The sequence below is a fragment of the Babylonia areolata genome, chromosome 23, assembly GCF_041734735.1.
Source record: "Babylonia areolata isolate BAREFJ2019XMU chromosome 23, ASM4173473v1, whole genome shotgun sequence".
NCBI classification, from domain to species: domain Eukaryota; kingdom Metazoa; phylum Mollusca; class Gastropoda; order Neogastropoda; family Buccinidae; genus Babylonia; species Babylonia areolata.
In genome coordinates, this window is record NC_134898.1 from 46,636,341 (window position 1) to 46,661,340 (window position 25,000).

At 44.4% G+C, this 25,000-nt stretch overlaps 1 protein-coding gene across 1 annotated transcript in view; it reads right to left on the bottom strand.

Moving 5' to 3' along the window:
- LOC143298131 (uncharacterized) overlaps nt 1-25,000 on the bottom strand; it is a 43,208-nt gene that overhangs the window by 4,226 nt on the left and 13,982 nt on the right. The window contains exons 2-6 of the mRNA XM_076610851.1: nt 13,968-14,220; nt 11,064-11,533; nt 5,135-6,341; nt 3,480-4,663; nt 889-1,083 (exon numbers count right to left, since the gene is read on the bottom strand). Coding sequence (XP_076466966.1) covers nt 889-1,083; nt 3,480-4,663; nt 5,135-6,341; nt 11,064-11,533; nt 13,968-14,220 — 3,309 coding nt within the window. The remainder of the gene's footprint in view (nt 1-888; nt 1,084-3,479; nt 4,664-5,134; nt 6,342-11,063; nt 11,534-13,967; nt 14,221-25,000) is intronic.

A 25,000-nucleotide genomic window follows, 5' to 3' on the forward strand; every position in this document is an offset into this window, starting at 1 on the left:
AAGGAGAGAGGGAGAGCGAGAGAGAGAAGAAATGGAATGAGGAGATAAAAGAAAATGCCGGCTGTTTTGTATTCTTTGTTAATCATAATCAAGTCTTCACAACCAAGTGGTGATGTAAGTACACACACTGTCAATGTCTGTGTCTGTATTTCAGTTTCTCCATCTGCATCTTGTTGGGTTCTTTTTTTTTTTCTTTATTTTAGCCAACAATCAACCAAACATCCCCCTCCACCTCCATCTCCCCACCCCCCCACCCCCACCCCCCACCCCACCCCCACCCCACCCACACCTCCCCGCAGCCCCACCCCCAAAAGAAGAAGAAACTCTGCTGCCCGACTCTTCCTCAGAAAGAAAAGTTCTGAGCACATCACTCCTATTTTGCAACATCTCCATTGGCTCCCTGTCTCACAAAGAATAAAGTATAAGATCAGCACTCCATGTTATAAATGTATTCACAAATCTGCCCCTTCCTATCTTTGTGGCTGCCTTCACCTCTACACTCCATCTCGCTCTCTACGATCGGCTTCATATCCCTTCTGTTTACGCATACCCAGATTCAAACACTCCACTGTTGGACGCCGTTCTTTCTCTGTCTCTGGACCTTGCATTTGGAATGAACTTCCTCTTTCGCGTCGTCAGGTCTCCGCACTCAGCTCTTTCAAGTCTGGCCTTAAAACCCACCTCTTCACAAGATAGCCTCCCTCCCCTGCCTCTCCCTTGTCTTCAGTTTCTTTCAGTTTTAGAGTTATGCATGCGTGTAAATGACTGGTGTGAAAGCGCTTAGATTTGTCTCTGCACAAGATCCAGCGCTATATAAATACTATCATTATTATCATTATTATTATTAAGGGAAAAAAAGAGAGAAAAAAAAAACACCACCATGCTTACCGCTCTTTCCTGGTGGATCAGTTTTCCAGTCCGCCGCTTGGCGTGCGTCCACACCCGACTGTCTTCCTCCGCCACCTCGCAGCCAATCAGCAGCTTCTCCACGTCCACGTGACCTTCCGGGGGTGGGATGCTCTTCCGGTCGATTCGCTGGAGCTTCTGATCGTTGAGGGTGGATCCTCGCTGTTGGAGGCTGTCCTGCGTGGTCAAAAAGAGAAGAAGAAGAAATAAATACAGATTCTTCTTCTTCTTCTTCTTCTTCTTCTTTGTTCGTGGGCTGCAACTCCCACGTTCACTCGTATGTACACGAGTGGGTTTTTGCGTGTATGACCGTTTTTACCCCGCCATGTAGGCAGCCATACTCCTTTTCGGAAGGGGGGGTGGGTGCATGCTGGGTATGTTCTTGTTTCCATAACCCACCGAAAGCTGACATGGATATACAGGATCTTTAACGTGCGTATTTGATCTTCTGCTTGCGTATAACACATGAAGGGGGTTCAGGCACAAGCAGGTACTGCACATATGTCGACCTGGGAGATCGAAAAAATCATCACTCTTTACCCACTAGGCGCCGTTACTGAGATTCGAACCCGGGATCCTCAGATTGAAAGTCCAACGCTTTAATCACTCGGCTGTCGCGCACGTCAGATATATAGATAAAGTAGATTGTATTGTGTTGTCTTGTATTGTGTTGTCTTGTATTGTCTTGTGTTGTATTGTCTTGTCTTGTCTTGCCTTGTCTTTCTTTTCTTGTCTTGCCTTGTGTTGTGTTGTCTTGTCTTGCCTTGTCTTTCTTATCTTGTCTTGCCTTGTGTTGTGTTGTCTTGTGTTGTCATGTCTTGCCTTGTCTTGCCTTGTCTTGTCTTGCCTTGTCTTGTCTTGTCTTGCCTTGTGTTGTCTTATGTTGTCATCCTTGTCTTGTCTTTCTTGTTTTGTCTTGTTTTGTCTTGTCTTGTGTTTTTGTTGTTTTTTTTTTGCCTTATCTTTTTTCTCTTGTCTCGTTTCGTCTCGTCTCGTCTTGTCTTGCCTTGTCTTGTCTTGTTTTGTTTTGTCTTTCTTGTCTTGCCTTGTCTTGTCTTGTCTTGTCTTGTCTTGCCTTGTGTTGTCTTGTGTTGTCATCCTTGTCTTGTCTTTCTTGTTTTGTCTTGTCTTGTCTTGTCTTGTCTTGTCTTGCCTTGTGTTGTCTTGTGTTGTCATCCTTGTCTTGTCTTTCTTGTTTTGTCTTGTTTTGTCTTGTCTTGTCTTGTGTTGTCTTGCCTTGTCGTGTCTTGTCTTGTTTTGTTTTGTCTTGTCTTTCTTGTCTTGTCTTGTCTTGCCTTGTCTTGTGTTGTCTTCTCTAAGTGAAATTCAACAGGTAGAGCGCGTCGCAACACTGAGGGTGCCACTTTTTTCCTTCTTTTTTTTTTTCCTTCTTTTTTTTTTCCGGGTCTTGTTTGTCTTCCTTTCAAAGTGGATTTTTCTGCAGAATTTCGACAGGGACATGCCGTCGTTTGTTGCCGCGTGTTTTGGGGCATATCTGTTATGCATGTGTGGGTGCATATCTGTTATGCATGTGTGGGTGCATATCTGTTATGCATGTGTGCGTGTGCATATCTGTTATGCATGTGTGAGTGTATGTGTGAATGTGTCTTCATGTTTTACATTTATTTGCTTATTTATCATCATTGTTGTCTTATTTATTTATCTATCTATTTATTTATTTATTTATTATTACCCCCTTTTTTATATATTATAATTATTTATCTATTTATTTATTTACTTATTTATGTACGCTTATCTATTATCTATTCACCTTTCTTTTTTTCTTTCTTTTTTTTCTCAAGGCCTGACTAAGCGCGTTGGCTTACGCTGCTGGCCAGGCATCTGCTTGGCAGATGAGGTGTAGCGTATACGGATTTGTCCGAACGCAGTGACGCCTCCTTGAGCTACTGAAACTGAAACTGAAACTTTGGGGGGTTGTTGTTTTGTTTTTCACGTGTGTCAAGTTTACGCTACACACGGATCCTCGCTTTATCGTCTCACCTGTATGAATAGCGTCCACACCACCTACACAAGATCTAGTGGAAGAGGATAGAGGGTTTGGGGTGGGGGTTGGTGGGGGGGGGGTGGCGGGGGGGAGGGAGAAAAAAATACTGACGAGCGTGGGAATGAAAGGAAGGAAAGAAGGAAGGAAGGAAGGAAGAGAAAGGTGGAGGGCATTGGGGGAGCGAAGAGAGGAAAGAAGGAATAATTATTAACAACAGCGACAGGGAGGAGAGAGGGCAGAACGAACACAATGAAAAGGAAGAACAGCAAGAAGAAGAAGAAGAAGAAGAACAACAACAACAACAACAACAAGATAGTGAGGAGGAGGAGGAGGAGAAAGAAGAAGAGCAATAGCAACAACAACAACAACAACAACAACAACAAGTACAATAAGAAAAAAAGAAGAAGAAGAAGATAATGATGATGATGCTGATCATGGAAAAGAAGAAGAACAGCAACAACAACAACAACAACAACAACAACAACAAAGAAGAAGAAGAAGAGGAGGAGGAGGAAAACAAGAAGAACAAAAAGGAACAAGAAAAAGACCCACACACACACACACACACCTGCAAAAAGTCCGACACCTCCAGCCTGCCATCCCAGACCTCCAGCCTGATGTGGACGTCCTGCCTGCCGCCGGCCTTCCTCTCGTTGCTGGCCAACAGCAGCAGGTTCAACTCCTGGGCCACGCACTCGCTCTGGCAGCATGTGCACAGGTAGGCGCTGAAGTGGTCCGTCACGATCTCCAGAAGCTTGCCGTCCAGAAAGGAGAACACGTCCGTGACCGGAGCCCCCTCACCCTCCTCTTCCTCCTCCTTCTCTTCGCCGGCGCCGCTTCTCCGCAGGGTCAGCTTCCGGAGGGAGTACCCGCCGCCGCCCGGGTCACACCGGAAGACGTAGACGCTCACCTGCTCCGGGGTGCACGTGCGCGGCAGGAAGTGCGGGAGGATGATCCTGACGGGCTTCCGGAACCTGAAGTCCTTCCCGACCCCCGCGGCGGAGTACTCGGCGATGGGGCTGGCGATGTGCTCGTCCTCGGGCAGGTTGAGCTTGAGGTGGGCCTGCTCCAGGCCCGTGGAAATGGCCGCCCGGACCGTCAGGGGTTTGCCCGGGGGCACTGCTTCAGGGGGGATCTCCAGGCGCACGTCCGACCCTTCCGTGCTCACGACGCCCCCCTGGTGAGAGACCGCCTCCTCCTTCTGCCACTTGGGGGAGAAAGTCGGCGCCAGATTCTCCTTCCCGCCCGTGGCGGTACCGCCCGGATGAGTGGAGGAGGAGAAGGCGGGCGTCAGGTAATTGCTGAGCATGTCGCTCAACAAGTGAAGCTGCTTCTCCTTCAGGGGTCTCTGGAGGTAACTCTCCACCTTCTTCAGGAACAGCTCTTCCGGGAGCAGTCGTCGGTCGCGGCAGTAGCTTGGCGGTGGTAAAGAGTCATCATAGTCGGGACACAGCAGAGGGAAAGGCTTGTATTTGGTGTACGTCGTCTCCTCCAACAGGCTACTTTGCTGGACTTCCAAACTCCTCTTCAATACCTCAGATTCGCTTCCAGAGCCGTTGGAAACGTAGAGGATGCTCGACCCCTGGGAGGACCGTGCAGATGACAAAGACGTGGACAGGTATCCCCCAGAGGACAGGTCTGAAGACTTCACGTACGAGCTGGTCATCGTCATCGCGCGCGACAAAGGGAAATATCCGCTGTGCCTGCCACTGCTGGACAGTTTCTGGAACGTTCCTGTCAGGCTCAAGGAGTCTGGAAGGGAAAACGAAAGTCAGAAATGGCTGGCACGTGCATACTGTACAAAAGCTTCGTTTGTTGTCTCGTTCTTTAAGAGCGATATTGGGACAGAATCGAAGGGATGGGGGGTTTTTTTGTTTGTTTGTTTGTTTGTTTGTTTTCTTGTTGCTGTTTTTGTTGGTTTGTTTTTTGTTTGTTTGGGGTTTTTTTTGTTTTGTTTTGTGGGGCGGGGGAGGGGGCGGGTGTGTGTGTGTGTGTGTGTGTGTGTGTGTGTGTGTGTGTGTGTGTGTGTAGAATTTGAACAGAAAAATGTTTTGTGTTTAAAGTTACACACATATACTCGCATGCACGCGAATCACACACACACACACACACACACACACACACACACACACACACACACACACACACACACACACACACACACACAAGCGCGCGAAGAAGAAGAATCATCCTCTTCATAATCATCACTATCATCATAATCACCTGCTTCCTGCGTAAAGAGACATTCTGAGGGAAGAACGACGGACGACAAAGGCAGATAACCATCTGTGACGTACGACCCCGAGATGTCCTCACGTGTCTCCGTCTGTGTCTCTGTCTGTGTCTCTGTCTGTGTCTGTGTCTCCTCCTCCTTCTCTTCCTCCCCTTCAGCGGTGGCGTCGGTCCGTCCAGGCCTCGGAGTCTGAGAGCTCGCCCCGGTGTCCCAGTCTCCTTCCTCGGGTATCTTCTTCACGTGGCAGCTGCTGGCCTCTGCTCCGTTGCTCCGCTCTGCACTACTGTCACTAGTTTCCGGTCTGCTCTCTGCGCTGTTCCGGTTCCGGTTCCGGTTGAGGACTTGGGTTGTCTCGGTGGTCCGACGCAGCATGCGGTAGATCCGATCCATGATGCCCGGTTTGGGCAGACCGCCGTCACCGTCCTCCTCTATGTCAGGGAACCTGTACCGTTCTGCTGCTGCTGTTGCTGCTGAGGAGTTAGGGCGGTGTCCTGCCGTGCCTTTGGTGCTAGTGGACGTGTCATCGTTGCTGTTGGGGGTGTTGGTGGTCGTCGTGGTGGTTTTGGTGGTGGTGGTGGTGTTGTTACTGTTGTTGTTGCTGCTGCTGTTGGTGGTATTGGTGGTGTTGCTCTCTACTTCCGTGCTGGTGGTGTCCTCTCGGTCTGTCCTTCCTTGGGCACCCGTCGCTCTGTTTCGGGGCGGCAACGGTGGTGGTGTTAGGGATGCCTCAAACTCGCCGTCCCACCCATCATCGTCATCGGCATGCATGGTTGAGACGGGTGCTTTAGGCATCTTGGGGTCGGTCTCGTTGCTCTGAGTCAACATGCACATTCTGTAGTCCAGGTAGGACTGCGATGGAGCGCCCATTGAGGTCGTGTGGTGCTCTGCGGAGCCTACAAGTCGCCAGTCCGCTGCGTGCATTACGTGGTGAGTCGAGCAGACTCGCCAGGACTCGCCAAGGAGGGAGACCTGTTCTTCCTGTGGATGGACTTGCAGGGAAGTACGGGAATTGCCGATTTCGTCGTACACGTCGTCAGCACCATCATCATCGTCATCGTCCTTGTCCTCGGGAAGAGGGAGAGTGGTCACAAGGTCAAGGTCTGCACGAGGAGGACGTTCAATAAACACAGGGGAGTGACCGTGTCCCAGAAACTGTTTGGTGAACGGAAGGCCGTTTTCAGAGAACATCCGTCGTCTCTGAAACAGGAGAGGTGGGGAGGGGAGGGGGGGCGGGGGGCAGAAATTTAGACATTTGAAACATGCATGCACGCGCGCGCGCACACACACACACACACACACACACGCACGCGCACACACACACACACGCACACGCACACACACACACACACACGTGCACACACGCACGCGCGCACACACACACACACGCACGCGCACTCAAGCACACACACACACACACACACACGCGCACACACACACACACACACACACACACACACACATTGTGTTTCGTTGTGTTGATGCGCGTTGTGTCGTATCGTGTCATGTTGTGTCTTGTTGTATTGTATTGTATTGTATTGTATTGTGTTGTATTGCATTGTATTGTATTGCCACAACAGATTTCTTTCTGTGAAATTCGGGCTGCTCTCCACGGGAAGAGCCCGTCACTACGCGTTTATTTGTTTTTTTCAGCCTGCATGTGCATTTGTATTTGTTCTCCTATCAAACTGGATTTTTTTTTTTTTTTTTTTTTACCGTAATTTGCCAAGGGCAACCCTATAGTTGCGCTGGGTTCTTTAACGTGCGTTATGTGCATGCATGCTGCTCATGAGACCTCGGTTTATCGCCTCATCCGAAGGAACGGGACAAGGCAAGGAAACCTGGAAGAAGGGAGGAGGGGTGGGGGTGGGGGGTCATGCTCATACACGTGGGATTTAGGATCCCACCCCCACCCCCCACCCCTTACTCCCCGACCCCCTCCGCTCCTCCTCACCCTCCCCCTCTCCCGCACCCCCCTCCCCGCCTCCCCCCCCCCCCCCCCCCACCTACTCCCCTCCCCCCTCCACACACACACACACACACTCTCTCTCTCTCTCTCTCTCTCTCCCTCTCTCTCTCTCTCTCTCTCTCTCTCTCTCTCTCTCTCCACCAGTTTCATGACATTTTATATGATGTTGCCTTTTTTTAGCTTGACCCTGTGCTATGTATATATATATATAGAGAGAGAGAGAGAGAAAGATAGAGGGAGAGAGATATATAGAGAGCTACAGATATATAGATTTATAAATATATATTAATATTGTGTGTGTGCGTGCGTGCGTGTGCGTATGTATCTTGAAGCCGCTTTGTATTGTATTGTATTGTATTTATTGTATTGTATTGTACTTTATTACATTACTTTTTTTTGGTAACAAACAGCCAGCCAGAGAAACGGACAAACAGACAGAGACAAACATAGAGAAAGACAGAGAAAGTAGGTCAGTGGAGAGAAAGAGAGGAAGGGGAAGGCCACGGACGGACAGACAGACAACAACAACAGTAACAGACAACAACAACAGTAACAACAACAACAACAACAACAACAACAACTACTACAGCAACAGTAATCGTAACACCAACAACAACAGTAGCAAAAACAACAACAACAACAGTAACAACAACAACTACAACAGCAACAGTAATCGTAACAAAAACAACAGTAACAACAACAACTACAACAGCAACAGCAATCGTAACAACAACAACAGTAACAAAACTACTACAGCAACAGTAATCGTAACAACAACAACAATAACAGCAACAGTAACAACAACAACTACTACAGCAACAGTAATCGTAACAACAACAACAATAACAACAACAGTAACAACAACAACTACTACAGCAACAGTAATCGTAACACCAACAACAACAGTAGCAAAAACAACAACAACAACAGTAACAACAACAACTACAACAGCAACAGTAATCGTAACAAAAACAACAGTAACAACAACAACTACAACAGCAACAGCAATCGTAACAACAACAACAGTAACAAAACTACTACAGCAACAGTAATCGTAACAACAACAACAATAACAGCAACAGTAACAACAACAACTACTACAGCAACAGTAATCGTAACAACAACAACAACAACAGTAACAACAACAACAACTACTACAGCAACAGTAATCGTAACAACAACAACAACAACAGTAACAACAACAACTACTACTACAGCAACAGTAATCGTAACAACAACAACAACAACAGTAACAACAACAACTACTACTACAGCAACAGTAATCGTAACAACAACAACAACAACAGTAACAACAACAACTACTACTACTACAGCAACAGTAATCGTAACAACAACAACAACAGTAACAACAACTACTACAGCAACAGTAATCGTAACAGCAACAACAGTAACAACAACAACTACTACTACAGCAACAGTAATCGTAACAACAACAACAACAACAGTAACAACAACAACTACTACAGCAACAGTAATCGTAACAACAACAACAACAGTAACAACAACTACTACAGCAACAGTAATCGTAACAACAACAACAACAACAGTAACAACAACAACTACTACTACTACAGCAACAGTAATCGTAACAACAACAACAACAGTAACAACTACTACTACAGCAACAGTAATCGTAACAACAACAACAACAGTAACAACAACAACAGTAACAACAACAACAGTAACAACAACAACAGTAACAACAACAACAGTAACAACAACAACAGTAACAACAACAACAACAACAACAACAGTAACAACAACAACTACTACAGCAACAGTAATCGTAACAACAACAACAACAGTAACAACAACAACAGTAACAACAACAACAACAACAGTAACAACAACAACAGTAACAACAACAACAACAACAGTAACAACAACAACAGTAACAACAACAACAACAACAACAGTAACAACAACAACTACTACAGCAACAGTAATCGTAACAACAACAACAACAGTAACAACAACAACAACAACAACAGTAACAACAACAACTACTACAGCAACAGTAATCGTAACAACAACAACAACAGTAACAACAACAACAGTAACAACAACAACAACAACAGTAACAACAACAACAGTAACAACAACAACAACAGTAACAACAACAACAACAACAGTAACAACAACAACAACAACAGTAACAACAACAACAGTAACAACAACAACAACAGTAACAACAACTACTACAGCAACAGTAATCGTAACAACAACAACAACAACAGTAACAACAACAACTACTACAGCAACAGTAATCGTAACAACAACAACAACAGTAACAACAACAACTACAGCAACAGTAATCGTAACAACAACAACAACAGTAACAACAACTACTACTACTACACAAACAGTAATCGTAACAACAACAACAACAACAGTAACAACAACAACTACTACTACAGCAACAGTAATCGTAACAACAACAACAACAGTAACAACAACAACTACTACAGCAACAGTAATCGTAACAACAACAACAACAACAACAGCAACAACAACAACTACTACAGCAACAGTAATCGTAACAACAACAACAAAAGTAACAACTACCACAGCAACAGTAATCGTAACAACAACAACAAAAGTAACAACTACCACAGCAACAGTAATCGTAACAACAACAACAACAGTAACAACAACTACTACAGCAACAGTAATCGTAACAACAACAACAACAACAGTAACAACAACAACTACTACAGCAACAGTAATCGTAACAACAACAACAACAACAGTAACAACAACAACTACTACTACTACAGCAACAGTAATCGTAACAACAACAACAACAGTAACAACAACTACTACAGCAACAGTAATCGTAACAACAACAACAACAACAGTAACAACAACAACTACTACTACTACAGCAACAGTAATCGTAACAACAACAACAACAGTAACAACAACAACAACTACTACTACTACTACAGCAACAGTGATCGTAACAACAACAACAACAGTAACAACAACAACTACTACTACTGCAGCAACAGTGTGACAGTCAGTCGTTTTCGACTATGACCATCAGAACAGCTTCAGTTTCAGTTTCACTTTCTCAAGGAGGCGTCACTGCGTTCGGACAAATCCATACACGCTACACCACATCTGTTGAGCAGATGCCTGACCAGCAGCATAACCCAACGCGCTTAGTCAGGCCTTGAGTGCATGCTTACATATTTGTGTACCTATGAAAGTGGATTTCATTTTACGTAATTTCGCCAGAGGACAACACTCTCGTTGCCATGGGTTCTTTTTCAGTGCGCCAAGTGCGTGCTGCACACGGGACCTCGGTTTGTCGTCTCATCCGAAAGACTAGACGCTCAGTTTGATTTTCCAGTCAAACTTAGGAGAAAGGGCGAGAGCGGGATTCGAACCCACACCCTCACGGACTCTCTGTATTGGCAGCTGAGCGTCTTAACCATTCTGCCACCTTCCTCCTCAGAACAGCACAGGAGGTAACTGCTGTCCCGACTATCTGGGCTAAAATTTGATTATAGTGGAGGGTGTCTTGCCCATGTTACACCCGAACTCTCTTGATCAAGAGGGTTTTTGGACAGTCGGCGTTGGGATGGTTCCCTAACGACAAGGCTGCAGCATTAAGAGCCAGCGCAATTTAGCCTCCTAGTTTTGAGAGTCATAGTCCTTCACAAAAGTCTCAGCTGTAAATGACTTCCCATTGCACTGGAGAAACCATTGATGATACAGCTCTCACTATGCTGTTGGCCCAACCGTAAACTTATCTAAATCTGTGATTATAAGCTCTTATTAAGCTCATATAAGCTGACAGCAACAGTAACAACAACAGCAACAAGAATAACAACAGCATCATCATCAGCGTCAACAACAAAAAGGGAGGAGGTACAAAAATAACCAACCCTTGCCATCCTCAACAACATAACGCAACATGATCTCACCTCTTTCAGCCTCCGCCGTAAAATCAGGAATATGATCACCACGCTGATCATCAAGAAGATCGATGCGGACAACACCATGGACACCACAGATATCCTATGGATGCTGGAAATGCCCGAAGCCGTATGCTCTTGCTGTTGAGAACCAGGGGGTGGCGCCGAAACCTTCCCGCACTCCAGGGAGTTCCCGTGGCGGCCGACCGCCAGGTACCCTTCCGAGCAGCGCAGGCAGTTGTGCGGACCTGGCCCGAGGCATCCATTGCAAGCTGGGTCGCAGGGTTGGCACGTGATGATGCCTTCGATCATGCTGCCGCCACGCTGCTGCTCTTCCTCGGCCTCGTCCGCTGTCCCCTGGCTGTCGTTTCTTCTGCCGGGGGTTAGCGGCGGGTGGTGACGATGGCTTCCGTCTGCATGGTCAGCCGGGTAGGAGGAGGAGGCTTGTGGGTGGATTCCATCTGTTTTGGTGGTGGTGCCTGCGTTGTTAAATAAAAAGGAAGATCGTCGTGATGGGAGTTGTGGGGTCAGGGTCAGGAGGGTTTGGGCGGGGGTGGGGGTGGGGGGTTGGGTTGTGCTTCATTAGCTAGCATGGTTACTCTAGGCATGTGTTTGTGTGTGGATAAAAGAGAGAGAGTGAGAGGTTGCCCGATTTTTTTTTTCTAGTTTTTTTGTTGTTGTTTTTTTTGGGGGGGGAGGGGGGAGAGGGGTGGAAGGGGAGAGGGTGCGGGGGGTGGTCTTTGGGTGTGGGGGTGTGGGTGGTAGTCGGGGTGTTCGTGTGTGTGTGTGTGTGTGTGTGTGTGTGTGTGTGTGTGTGTGTGTGTGTGTGTGTGCGTGTGTGTGTGTGTGAATTACACTTATTTTTTCCAGAGGAAAATAACTCACATACGCACGCACATTCTAATAGTCTATAATGTCTTTTAAAAAAAGAAAAAAAAGAAAAGAAAAGAAAAAGAGAGAAAGAAAGATGTTCAAAAGGACATACCGTCTCGCTACTGAGTCTTACTGTGCGAAGTTAATTCTTCAACGAAAATATCACATATTGAATAAAAGACATGCAACCACCACTACTACCACTACTACTACTACCACTACCACCACCACTATTGCTGCAACGGCTACTACTATTCAGAAGAAGAAGAAGAATGGCAAAGAGACATTTTGTAGAACGTGATTCCCAGCATGATAGGCTGGAAGCGCTTTTCGCTTTTACGTGAATAGATCACGAGTAATAAATCCATGTGTATTTATCAGAGTGGTTTATTCAACAGTTTCAGTTTCAGTAGCTCAAGGAGGCGTCAATGCGTTCGGACAAATCCATATACGCTACACTACATCTGCCAAGCAGATGCCTGACCAGCAGCGTAACCCAACGCGCTTAGTCAGGCCTTGAGAAAAAAAAAGGTGAATAAATAATAGATAAGCTTACATAAATAAATAAATAATAATTATAATATAAAAAAGGTAGTAGTAGTAATAATAATAATAAAATAATAATAATAATAATAATAATAAATAAATTATTCAACAGAATTGTGCCAGAGGACAACCAACCCTTTTGGTGCCTTGGGATCTTTTCAGTGCGCCAAGTGCGTGCTGCACAGAAGCGGCGGGGATCTCGGTTCATAGTGTCATCCGAGAGACTAGAGCGCTCAAGTTTGATTTTCTTGGGAGAAAGGGCGCCGAAACAGAAATGGGAACCAACACCCTCACGGATACTGAGCGTGTTAACCATTCTGCCACATTGCTGTCCGTTCCTGCATCCTTCAGTAATCTGTATATTTGTATATAGCTATTTCCATTTGGTGCCATTTAATTTATCTTTTTATTTTCTATTCATTTTATTTTTGTTTGTTGTTTTCTTCTTATGTTGGACATGTGCTACTGCCAAAAAGAAAATCTCTGTACCAAAGTATAGACAATAAAGTTTGTGTATTGTGTATCCTTCCAGATCATGGCCTTACCATCAGGAGACTTCGCTTGCTGGAGAACAGGCATCAGGACTGTGGCAAGAGGAAGGTGGCAGAATGGTTAATATGCTCACTGTCTGCCAATACTAAGTCACTGAGGGTCTGGGTTCGAATCCCGCTCTCGCCCTTTCTCCCGAGTTTGACTGGAAAATCTAGTGTCTAGTTGTTCGGATGAGACGATAAACACCGAGGTCCCGTGTGCAGCACGCATTTGGCGCACTGGGGAAAAAAAAGAACCCATGGCAACGAGAGTGTTGTCCTCTGACAAAATTCTGTGGAAGAAATCCACTCTGATACGAACGCAAATATATAAACATGCACTCAAGGTCTGACTAAGCGCTGGTGATCAGAAATCTGCCTATCAGGTCTGGTGTAGCGTGATATATGGATTTGTTCGAACGCTGTGACGCCTCCTTGTAAAACTGAAACTGTGGATATCATCCGCCCCTCCTCCCCCCGCCTACTCACCACCACCACCACCACCACCACCAAACACACTAGTCATACAGAACACAAAAGGATGAAGCAGACATACAGACAGATGATGATGATGATACTTATAGCGCTAATCCGCGCTCGGAGAACAAGCTCTGAGCGTTTTACAAACACGGGGTCATTTGTACAACAGGCTGCCTACCTGGAGTAGATCCGACTGACAGCTTGCCATTGGGCGCTCATCATTCGTTTCCTGTGTCATTCAATCAGATTTAAGACACGCACACGTAGACAGACAGACACAAACAACCTTCTTCTTCTTTCTCTTCTTTCTCTTCTTCGTTCGTGGGCTGCAACTCCCACGTTCACTCGTATGTACACGAGTGGGCTTTTTTTTTCTTTTCTTTTTTTTACGCGTATGACCGTTTTTACCCCGCCAGGTAGGCAGCCATACTCCGTTTTGGGGGGCAAACAGACAACGAATGCAGACAGTCAAATCAACGCTTACCAGAAGTGGCAGATCTGTCCGCCAGGCCAGTCGACATGTCCAGAACGGCCGTGGTGACTCCTGTGACAGCGAATCTGGACCTGGGTAAGAGCTCGGCGGAGCACAGAGTCACCATCACTGACGCCGGGTGCATGTTGTGTGGGCATCTCCGGTGGCAGTGGTACAGCACCGGGTGTCGGGTACATTGACAGCACCCGGGGAAGGAGGAAGAGTTCGAGGAGGAGTCTTCTTCTTCGAGGCAGGAAATGTAGGACTGTAAATATTGGGGGAAAAATCCATTCAATGTGTGTGTGTGTGTGTGTGTGTGTGTGTGTGTGTGTGTGTGTGTGTGTGTGTGTGCATGTTTTAAGTATGTGTGTGTGTGCATGTATGCGTGGTGTGTGTGTGTGTGTGTGTGTGTGTGTGTGTGTGTGTGTGTGTGTGTGTGTGTGTGTGTATCTGTGTCTGTGTCTGTGTGTCTGTGTGGATTCTTCTTCAAGACAGGAAATGTAGTAAGACTGTAAACCAAAAAAAAATGACTCAATGTATATTGGCGTAGGGGGATGGGGAAGGACATTTATTCATTTATGTTCATAATTATATGTTCATTCCCTGACTGTTTCCCGTAGTTTTTCATTTCATAATCTTATGCAGGGTAAACAAACCAAGCTTCCTGGCAAGCGGTGCTAAACAGAGTTACCTCCCGTAGACTATTTTTGGGTGCTGGTTTACTTTCTCAAGTGTGTGTGTGTGTGTGTGTGTGTGTGTGTGTGTGTGTGTGTTATAAGTAAGCAGACGAATAAATCAATTAAAAGGTATATAACTACGTGAACAAATACACGAATGAAAATATGAATAGATATCTAGATAAATCAATAATTGAACCAATGTGGCAATCGGGAATTTTTCTCCAGTCTTTCGGGAATACCCGGAAGGAACGATAAGCAGTTATTGAAGCGGTGTCAATCTGAACATTTCTCTTATCCTTTATTCTTCCTTTAACTATTTTTATTTCCTGGGGGGTATGGTGGGGTGGGGGTGGAATGAGTAGGGACAGGTACAGAGAGGGGGGGGGGATGAGGTGCCTCCAGAAGGGGATGGGGGGGTGGGGGGGTGCGGAGAGTGAGTTAGCGGGAGGGGAGGGAACTTTAGCTCAGCGCTGACACTTGATCCACATTGCAACGAGATGGTGAAATGCAGAGCCACTTGCTTTCGATTTTGAACCACATTGCAACGAGGTGGTGAAATGCAGGGCAACTTGCTTTCGATTTTGTTGTTGTTGTTGTTTGTTGCTTGTTAGTTAGTTGTTTGTTTTTTGTTGTTGGTTTGTTTTGTTGTTGTTGTTTTGTTGTTGTTTTTTTGTTGTTGTTTTTTGTTTTGTTGTTGTTGTTGTTTTTTGGTTGGGGGTTGGATTTATCAATTTATTTATTCATTTATATATTCATCATTTGTCTGCTTATTCATTTATTTATTCACTGATCTATCTTATCCATTTATCTGTTTATCATATATATAGTACGTTAGTTAGTTAGTTAGTTCGTCACGTACTTAGTCTTTCAGTTTATTCTTTATTCATTTATCTAATCATGTATCTGATTATTTGTTTGTTTATTTATTCATTCTTCTTTTTCTTTTTTCTTTTTTTCAGTGGAAGCTGTGTTGGTGATAACATGTTATCATTATAACACGTTAACCCCCATTCCTCTCTCTCTCTCTCTCTTTCTCTCTTTCTCTCTCTCTCTCTCTCTCTCTCTCTCTCTCTCTCTCTCGGCTGCTTCTCTCTCTCTCTCCCTCATACATAAATCAACATTATGCAAAGCTTAAACATCTAGACAGGTATACACGATTAAAACCAAGCTATCATTTAGCAGTGATTAAAATATAATACAAAATATAAAGTACACGCATAAATTCATATGCGTACACATACACACAGAGGGAGACACAGAGACAGACAGACAGAGAGAGACAGAGAGAGACACAGAGAGACTCAGAGAGAGACAGAGACAAAGACAGACAGAGAGAGACTGACAGCAACTGAGCATACAGGTGAACTGGTCAATGGGCGACTCGGGATCACAATAATATAACATAATTTATTATCATAATGATTACAACATGCACGTGGCGCGAGACACTTTAGTCATCCATCTGTTGATGTTCGTCCTTCGGATTCGAAGATGACACTGACTTCAGCGTCAGATAATTACATGGAGGATCTGTGACTGTGGATCTGGCGGGAGTGACGTGTGTGGTGCCGTTATCCTCGAACTGCTGTTATCCTAACTTGCAGACTGAACGGATCCCCCGCTCAACCCTCAGCCGAGTGACGTAAAGTGCCGACTGATGTCGTCAGCACTCGTTCCAAAACGGCATTTCATGGCAGAGACAGTTCATACTGATTCTTATCAGTCGCGGGTTACGGGAGCGTATGTTGTGCCGCCGACCCGTTGTGCCGCCGACCCGTTGTGCCGACCCGTTTACGGATTGTCTTTTGTCACAAGAGAGAGAGAGAGAGAGAGAGAGATTGTTTGACAATGGGTCTGCGGTAATATGATTTTATTCCCTTTCGGTACCAGGGCATTTTACATTTGCAGTACATTGGAAGATTGTTTCCGCCATTTCCTTGTTTTGGGCTATAGATACTAGTGGAGAAATGATCTGTAATTTTCCTTTAAAATTCGTTTCTAGCACACTTTTTTTTTTTTACTTGTTATTGGTTTTGTTTCTCATTAAAAATGTAGAAAATTGAAAGTATTACATTTGTCTTGAATACATATTTTTTTATCATTTAGTTTGCATTTGCACGAGCCCGCCTCTAAATGGCGAGTTTTAGGGTCATTCAGTGTTTACATCATAATATACGTCATTTGTGAAAACTGCTACTGTCATATATCACTTTTCACGCCATGTGATGAAAAGCGAAAGGGAATAAAGCGGGATAGCGGCATAGCGGGACGGCGGCATAGCGGGACGGCGGCATAACGGGTACCCCCCGCGGGTTACACTGATCGAGTGACGAGATCTATTGAAGAGAACTGGATCAGTGTAAAGTGAATTTAGACGTGCTGTACTCAGGCAGGAAAGTTCAGATCAGTTCAGACCACACGGGGCGTGGGAGGTTTGGTGAGGTTCAGATGACACGTCACACTGTGATGGTCAGAGGACAGGGTGTGATCGACGGTAGTAGACTTCAGGAGGCAGTCCTCATTTCTGTGCAACACCCAATCGATGATATGACCACGATTGTGTGTAGGCTCGGTTACAGACTGGTTAAGATCGAACAAACTGACAATTTCAAGTAATTTAGAGGTATAAAACTGTGTGGGTGAATCAAAATGAAAATTAAAGTCACCGACAATAAGTAGGGAGCCTGGTAAACTGTTAACGTATTCTAAGAAGTCCGGAAACTGTTCTATGAACATCGTATCAGAAAGTTTATTTTTCTTGTTTGGTGGCGGACGGTAGAGGCAGAACACATTGAGGTGGGAATGTGGCAGCGACAATGATTAAGGGGAAGGCAGTTGTGTACGTTGTGTGTGGGAGCAGCCTGTCTGAAACAACGAAGGCGATTCCTCCCCCGCAAGTTGTTGTAACACGAGGGAAGGAGGTGGTAGGGTCAAGCGCTGCAGGAGGCACGGACAGGAGCTGGTCCCGTGTGTAAGACACACGGGGGAAATGAACATCAAGCAAGGGCCTGTGGTAGAGGTCAGGTTCAGGAACACGCGGAGCGGGCTGCGCGTGCGAAAGGGGATGGTGAAGAAATGGCGTGCTCTGACAAGCAAGAATACTTGCCAGGTTACACAGAAAACATGTCCAAATAACTTGAGGTTCCGGTGGCAGAATCGCACGAAACAAGCACCAGTGTATACTCCACTCCATCATAAAGCACATACACAACTTTCACGTCAACGCACAATCACATTCCAACACAACTGACGAAAGAAATGAGAGCTGGGACTATGCTGCCTGTCAGGCGTAGCCCTTGCTTCATGAGATAGCGATAAATCTATAATGACAATTCAAAATAGATTAGGAAACAACTGAACCCCCCTCCCCCCCCCCCCCCCCCCCCCCCCACACACACACACACACACACACACACACACACACACACACACACCAAAAAAAAAAAAAAAGCCAACAACAACTGAATACAGTGAATATTAACAACTTGATAACAGATGTAAGTCATTATACTTATTTGTTGTATTTGTATTTGTATTTCTTTTTATCACAACAGATTTCTCTGTGTGAAATTCGGGCTGCTCTCCCCAGGGAGAGCGCGTCGCTACACTACAGCGCCACCCATTTTTTTTGTATTTTTTCCTGCATGCAGTTTTATTTGTTTTTCCTATCGATGTGGATTTTTCTACAAAATTTTGCCAGGAACAACCCTTTTGTTGCCGTGGGTTCTTTTACGTGCGCTGAGTGCATGCTGCACACGGGACCTCGGTTTATCGTCTCATCCGAATGACTAGCGTCCAGACCACCACTCAAGGTCTAGTGGAGGGGGAGAAAATATCGGCGGCTGAACCGTGATTCGAACCAGCGCGCTCAGATTCTCTCGCTTCCTAGGCGGACGCGTTACCTCTAGGCCATCACTCCACTAGATATATATATAGTCCATTACACAATCAACTCAAAACGAGACAATAATCAAGACCAATAATAATGATAAGTTAATCAATAATAATCAATTCAGTGAATTTCCATGTGGATGACTAAAGTGTTTTTGATTGATTGATCGATTTGATAGAGTTCTGAATTTACAGTCACTGCCTGTGAATTCTTTGGCTGGTATAACTGTGTTTTGGGGACACAATTTCCATTTCCAGCTGAGAAATTTCTTTTTTTCACATAATTTGTTTTTGTAATGAATCCTCATTTGTAATGTTACCATTAGTATTCAAATAGGTATTATTATGATACTGGCGACAACATCGTAAAATGAAATATATACTGAAATCATCGAAGAAATAAATAAGACAATGGACTATAAGAATTGACGAGGAAACCCTCCCCCTCCCTCTTTTTTGTCACAACAGATTTCTCTGTGTGAAATTCAGGCTGCTCTCCCAGGGGAGAGCGCGTCGCTATACTGACAGCGCCACTCTTTTTTTTTTTTTTTTTTTTTTTTTTTCTGCCTGCAGCTAGATTTGTTCTCCAATCGAAGTGGATTTTTCTACCGAATTTAGCCAGGGACAACCCTTTTGTTACCGTGGGTTCTTTTACGTGCGCTAATAGCATGCTGCACACGGGACCTCGGTTTATCGTCTCATCCGAATGACTAGCGTCCAGACCAAGGTCTAGTGGAGGGGGAGAAAATACTGGCGACTGCCGGTGTGATTCGAACCAGCGCGCTCAGATTCTCTCGCTTCCTATGCGGACGCGTTACCTCAGGGCCAACACTCCACATGTTGTTGTTATCATCATCATCATCATCATCATCATCATTATTTAGATTATCTAGATTAGCATTATTATTATCATTATCATTATTATCTCCATCATAAATATTATCATCATTATTGCCATTAATATCATTATTATTATTTGTTTTTGTTATCGTCATCGTCTTCGTCATCACCATCATTGCTGTTGTTGCTGTTGTAGTTGTACAATCACCATCACCATCATCATTATCAACATTATTACCATTATCATCATTTTCAACATAATTATTATTATCATTATCATCATCATCATTGTTGTTGTTGTTGTTGATTTGTTGTTTTGTTGTTCTTCTACTTATCATTATTATCAAAGATGTTTTTCCTATCGTCATCTTCTTCGGCATCTAAAACTTGAGTAGCAGAAGCACCTGACCAGCAGCAGCAGTTGTAGTAGTAGTAGTAGTAGTAGTAGTAGTAGTAGTAGTGATACTTAAATAGGTTGTGAGGGCAGACTTCAATGTGTCTTTGTACCGATTCCGATGCAAACTGGATAGGGACACACACACACTCACACACACACACTTTCACAGTCAGTAGTTAAATGGAGATAAACAACAACCAAACAAAAAAACACACCAAACAAACAAACAAAGGAAAACAATAAAAGCTCAGCCTTGAAGACAGTGCTTAAGGAAATAAACAAACGAATACATATGAAATAAACACTGATGGGAACGAAAGCCCACAAACTTACTAAAAAAAAAAAAAATGTTATTATCACCTTTGCAGTCCTTTTCCGATTGTACGGAAAATGTTTTGTCAACACTGCAGGGGTGTTTGCAAATCACACATGTGTTGATGTTAGTCCATTTCCATTTTGCAAAGAAATCTCAAAAAAGAAAATCTTTAAATTTTCAGCGAAAGAAACTTTATTAAGCGCATGGTTTACCATACTCTGACTTCACACATGCGAACACGGAGGAATCGCGCGAACCTGTCTACCCCAATGCCACTGCCATGCAGTCTGTGCTGGCACACTTTAAGATTATGATAACTGTGATTACATTTCAGTAACAGTCTAATTTGACTGTTGTAAGTACACTTGCTTTTTCGGAAACATTACTTAACAATGAAGCAATATAAAATCATGTATGATATTCAGTACGCTCAACAGAGAAGCATAAGATACAGTGGTAGGCAGGTTCAGCTGCGCGGACGAAATGCCGGAGAAGCGTAGTACTTAACAGGCCCATCCCCGTTGTGGCATCCTTGACAAGGTGTCAGTGACGTGACCCAGTTGAGAGTTTCAGACTCAAATATGGTGTTCCGTTCGCGCCATCTCCTTGTGTTTATTTTTCTTTATTTAATTTTCCTGCTCTTATCTGACATTCGATTTTCTTCGATTTTTTACAGGTGATAGTGTGAAAAATCCTGAATACATAGAGCCAAAAAAACCTTTTCTTGCAATTTTTTTTAGGTATTTTCGTAATTTTCTTAGACTATAAGGCGCCTGTGAACAAGTCGATCGGGAAAACCCGCAAGACATTTTATGGCGAAACATCGTTTTCCAGGAAGGTCCAGCTGTCTTCTCGTTATCGGTGTCACCCAAAAATAGTGTTGATGCAATAATTTTGAGGAGGGGAAAAAAAAAGAGGGGGGGGGGGGGGCGGCGACAGTCATGTGACAACTGAATCGTCTAGTCAGGCAAGACAAACGCGTGACTTGAGACAGACTGGACGAACCGACAGACAGACAGACACAGAGGGGGCCGGGAAAGACAGAGACTGACAGACATACAGACAGACAGAGAGAGGATCCGTTGAGAGTACACTGAGGATTGTTGATCACATGTTGGATCAATGGAATCACACACACACACACACACACACACACACACACACACACACACACATATATATATATATATATATATATATATATATATATATATATATACTCTCCCTATCCCACCTATCACCCATACTGCTTATATATATATATATATATATATATATATATATATATATATATATATCACCCATACTGCTTATATATATATATATATATATATATATATATATATATATATATATATATCAATCATGGCCTGGCTTCGCTGACGAAGATCTAGGAAGGGCGTTGTCCACGTCTGATGCAGGCACGCTCATGGCTGACTATATATATATATATATATATATATATATCACCCATACTGCTTATATATATATATATATATATATATATATATATATATATATATATATATATATATATATAAGCAGTATGGGTGATAGGTGGGATAGGGAAAGGGAGAGTTGTCGAAAATGTTAACATCTCCAAAAACGTACTCCCCACATCCCCCACTGACTCCCTTTCTCCTCTTCTACTATGTACCTAACCCCTCCTCCCCCCGCCACTCCCCCCACCCACCCACCCACCCCCAGCCCTTAAGGGGGGCTGGCGGGGTGGGGGGGGGGGGGCGTGGGGGGGTCAGTAGGGGGCATTTCAAGGACTGGAACAATCTGTGGTGTAACACCGGTTTGGGGTTGCCGTGACGCCGCCTTCTTTTTTTTCTTCCCCTCCCCCCGCCCCCCCCCTCCCCCTCCCCCCCCCCCCCCCCCCCCTGGTTTGCTCTCTCCTTTTTTCTTTTTTATCCCTTTTTTTTTTTTTTGCCTTTTTTTTTTTTCCTTGTGATTGCTTTTTTTTGTGTGCTCTTTTATTTTTCTTCTTCTTTTCCGTCACGTCTGGAGCAAGTGCAGAGCAAGACGAAAAGACTGACGCGGTGTTGGCAAGTGAGTCAGGTGTGGGAGTGGGGGGGTGGGGGGGGGGGCAGGGGGGGGAGGAGAGAAACGTCGTTAATCTGGCTGCGTGTGAGGGAAATGGGGAAGAGGAAGTGGGACGGGGGGTGGGTGGAGGTGAAGAAAATTAGTGTGGTGGGACTGAGGAGGGGGAGTGGGCGGGTGGAGGGGAGCCGGTGTCGGTTCGCCCGTTCCAGAAATAGTGCTTATGTAAAATGAGGACGGGCGGTCTTGCGACGAACACACACACACACACACACACACACACTTGAGTGCTTCAGGGAAATGTTATTAGCCCCACGCTATTCAATATTTTCATTAATGACATAAGAGAATATATACACGATGACACCTCACCATACATCAATGAAACAACCAAGACTCAGATCCCTTATCTGTTATATGCGGATGACATTGTGATGCTCTCGACAACAAAAGTCGGACTACAAAACAAACTTGACCAACTACATGAATACTGTCTGCAATGGGGGCTTAAAATCAACAGGGACAAAACAAAAGTCGTAATTTTCACAAAAAACGACCCCAAAATACCAGTGCTCTTTTCATGTGGCGATAACTGCATCGAAACGACGGATAGATATAAATACTTGGGAGTTATTTTTCATAAGAGTGGAAATTTTCACCTTGCTGAAGACCACTTAGCCAAACAAGGACATAAAGCAGCGCATGCTCTGAAACGCAGTGTGCGAGGGAAAGAAGTAAAAATTGATGTAATGACGCAACTGTTTGACATTTTAGTCACCCCAATTCTCAGTTACGGCGCTGAGGTGTGGTTTCCATTCAATCAAACTGCGACAAACTTCTCCACGCCCTCTATGCTGTTCAACCAATTTGATGCCTTTCTCTCCACAAAATGCCCATCAGAAAATGTACATGTCAACTTCTGTAGGAGCTTAATGGGCGTACACAAAAGATCAATTAAGTTACCAGTCCTGGCAGAACTGGGCAGATACCCCATTTCTCTGACCGCAGTGTGTCAGGTCATCTCATTTTGGGTACACATCATAGAATCAAAAGAAGATAGCTATTTGAGGCAAGCATATGATGATATGTTATCGATGGATTCATTGGAAAAAGTTCCTTGGCTTAATTTTATCAAAAAGATACTGGTTTCAATTGGATTCTCCCACGTGTGGGAGAACCAAGGCACACTCAGCATTAAGCGACTAAAATATTCAGTCTTGAATAAACTACAGGATAAATATGTTCAATATTGGAACAGCAGAAAGAACGAGACCATTTCAAGGCTCTCCTTTTATTGCAAAATTGCAAATACTTATACATTACAACCTTACCTGATCAGCTGCAAAAATACTAAACACAGAGGAGCACTATGTCGATTGCGAATAAGTGCACATGAACTTGAAATTGAGCGTGGACGTCACTACAACGTAACTAGGAAAGACCGGCTATGTAAATCATGTGGAGTTATAGAGGATGAACTACATTTTCTGGACAAGTGTAGTGTGTACTCTGACTTGAGGTCTCGCCTACTTGTGACAGTCAATTCCCAGTCTTCGAATCATTGGCCAGATGGCACTGGCAACACAATAATCCAAAGGCCGAGTTCTCTGTTGCCACAAAATTATTTCCAACCAGAACTGGCAAAATACATATATGAATGCTTTAAAGTTCGCAGTCCATAGCTATGTCTTATGGAATATCCTGCATGGGCTCACAACTTATTGCTTTTACTTTTTGTTTGCTTGTTGTGTTTAGTTTAGTTTATAGTGTCCATAATTCCTATGATGGTTTTACGACAATTAAATGAGTTCTGAGTTCTGAGTTCTGAGTTCTGAGTTCACACACACACACACACACAAGCCCCTTCTAAAGAGGGACTCACTACACTACACACACACACACACACACACACACACACACACACTCACACACACTTTCTGAAGAGGAACTCAGTACACACACACACACACACACACACACACACACACACACACACACACACACACAGCCCTTATTAAGAGGAACTCAGTACACTCTACACACACACACACACACACACACACACACACACACACACACACACACTAGAGAGAGAGAGAGAGAGAGAGAGCCCTTATTAAGAGGAACTCAGTACACTCTACACACACACACACACACACACACACACACACACACAGAGCACTTCTGAAGAGGAACTCAGAACACTACACACACACACACACACACACACACACACACACACACACACACACACACACACACACACACACAGCACTTATTAAGAGGAACTCAGAACACTACACACACACACACACACACACACACACACACACACAGAGGATGAGCGCTGCAGAGTGACACGGTGTACTCGAGTGTAGCCCACTGATAAGTCTTGTGCTCTATGGTCTGCCCATGGTTAACCCTGTGTAATCTGCAACGCACATGATTTAATGTCGACGAGGTCACTGTACAATGTATGTCGTCTCGATCTGTCAGCCAATCAGATTTCTCGCCGACTTGATAGCGACACATGCCTGTAATTTTTGTTGTGGTGGTGGTGGTGGTTTTTCGTTTTGTTTTTGTGGGGGGTACCCGTTATGCCGCCGTCCCGCTATGCTGCTATCCCGCTTTATTCCCTTTCGCTTTTCATCACATGCGCGTGAAAAGTGATATATGACAGTAGCAGTTTTCACAAATGACGTATATTATGATGTAAACACTGAATGACACTAAAACTCGCCATTTAGAGGCGGGCTCGTGCAAATGCAAACTAAATGATAAAAAATATGTATTCAAGACAAATGTAATGCTTTCAATTTTCTACATTTTTAATGAGAAACAAAACCAATAACAAGCAAAAAGAAAAAAGTGTGCT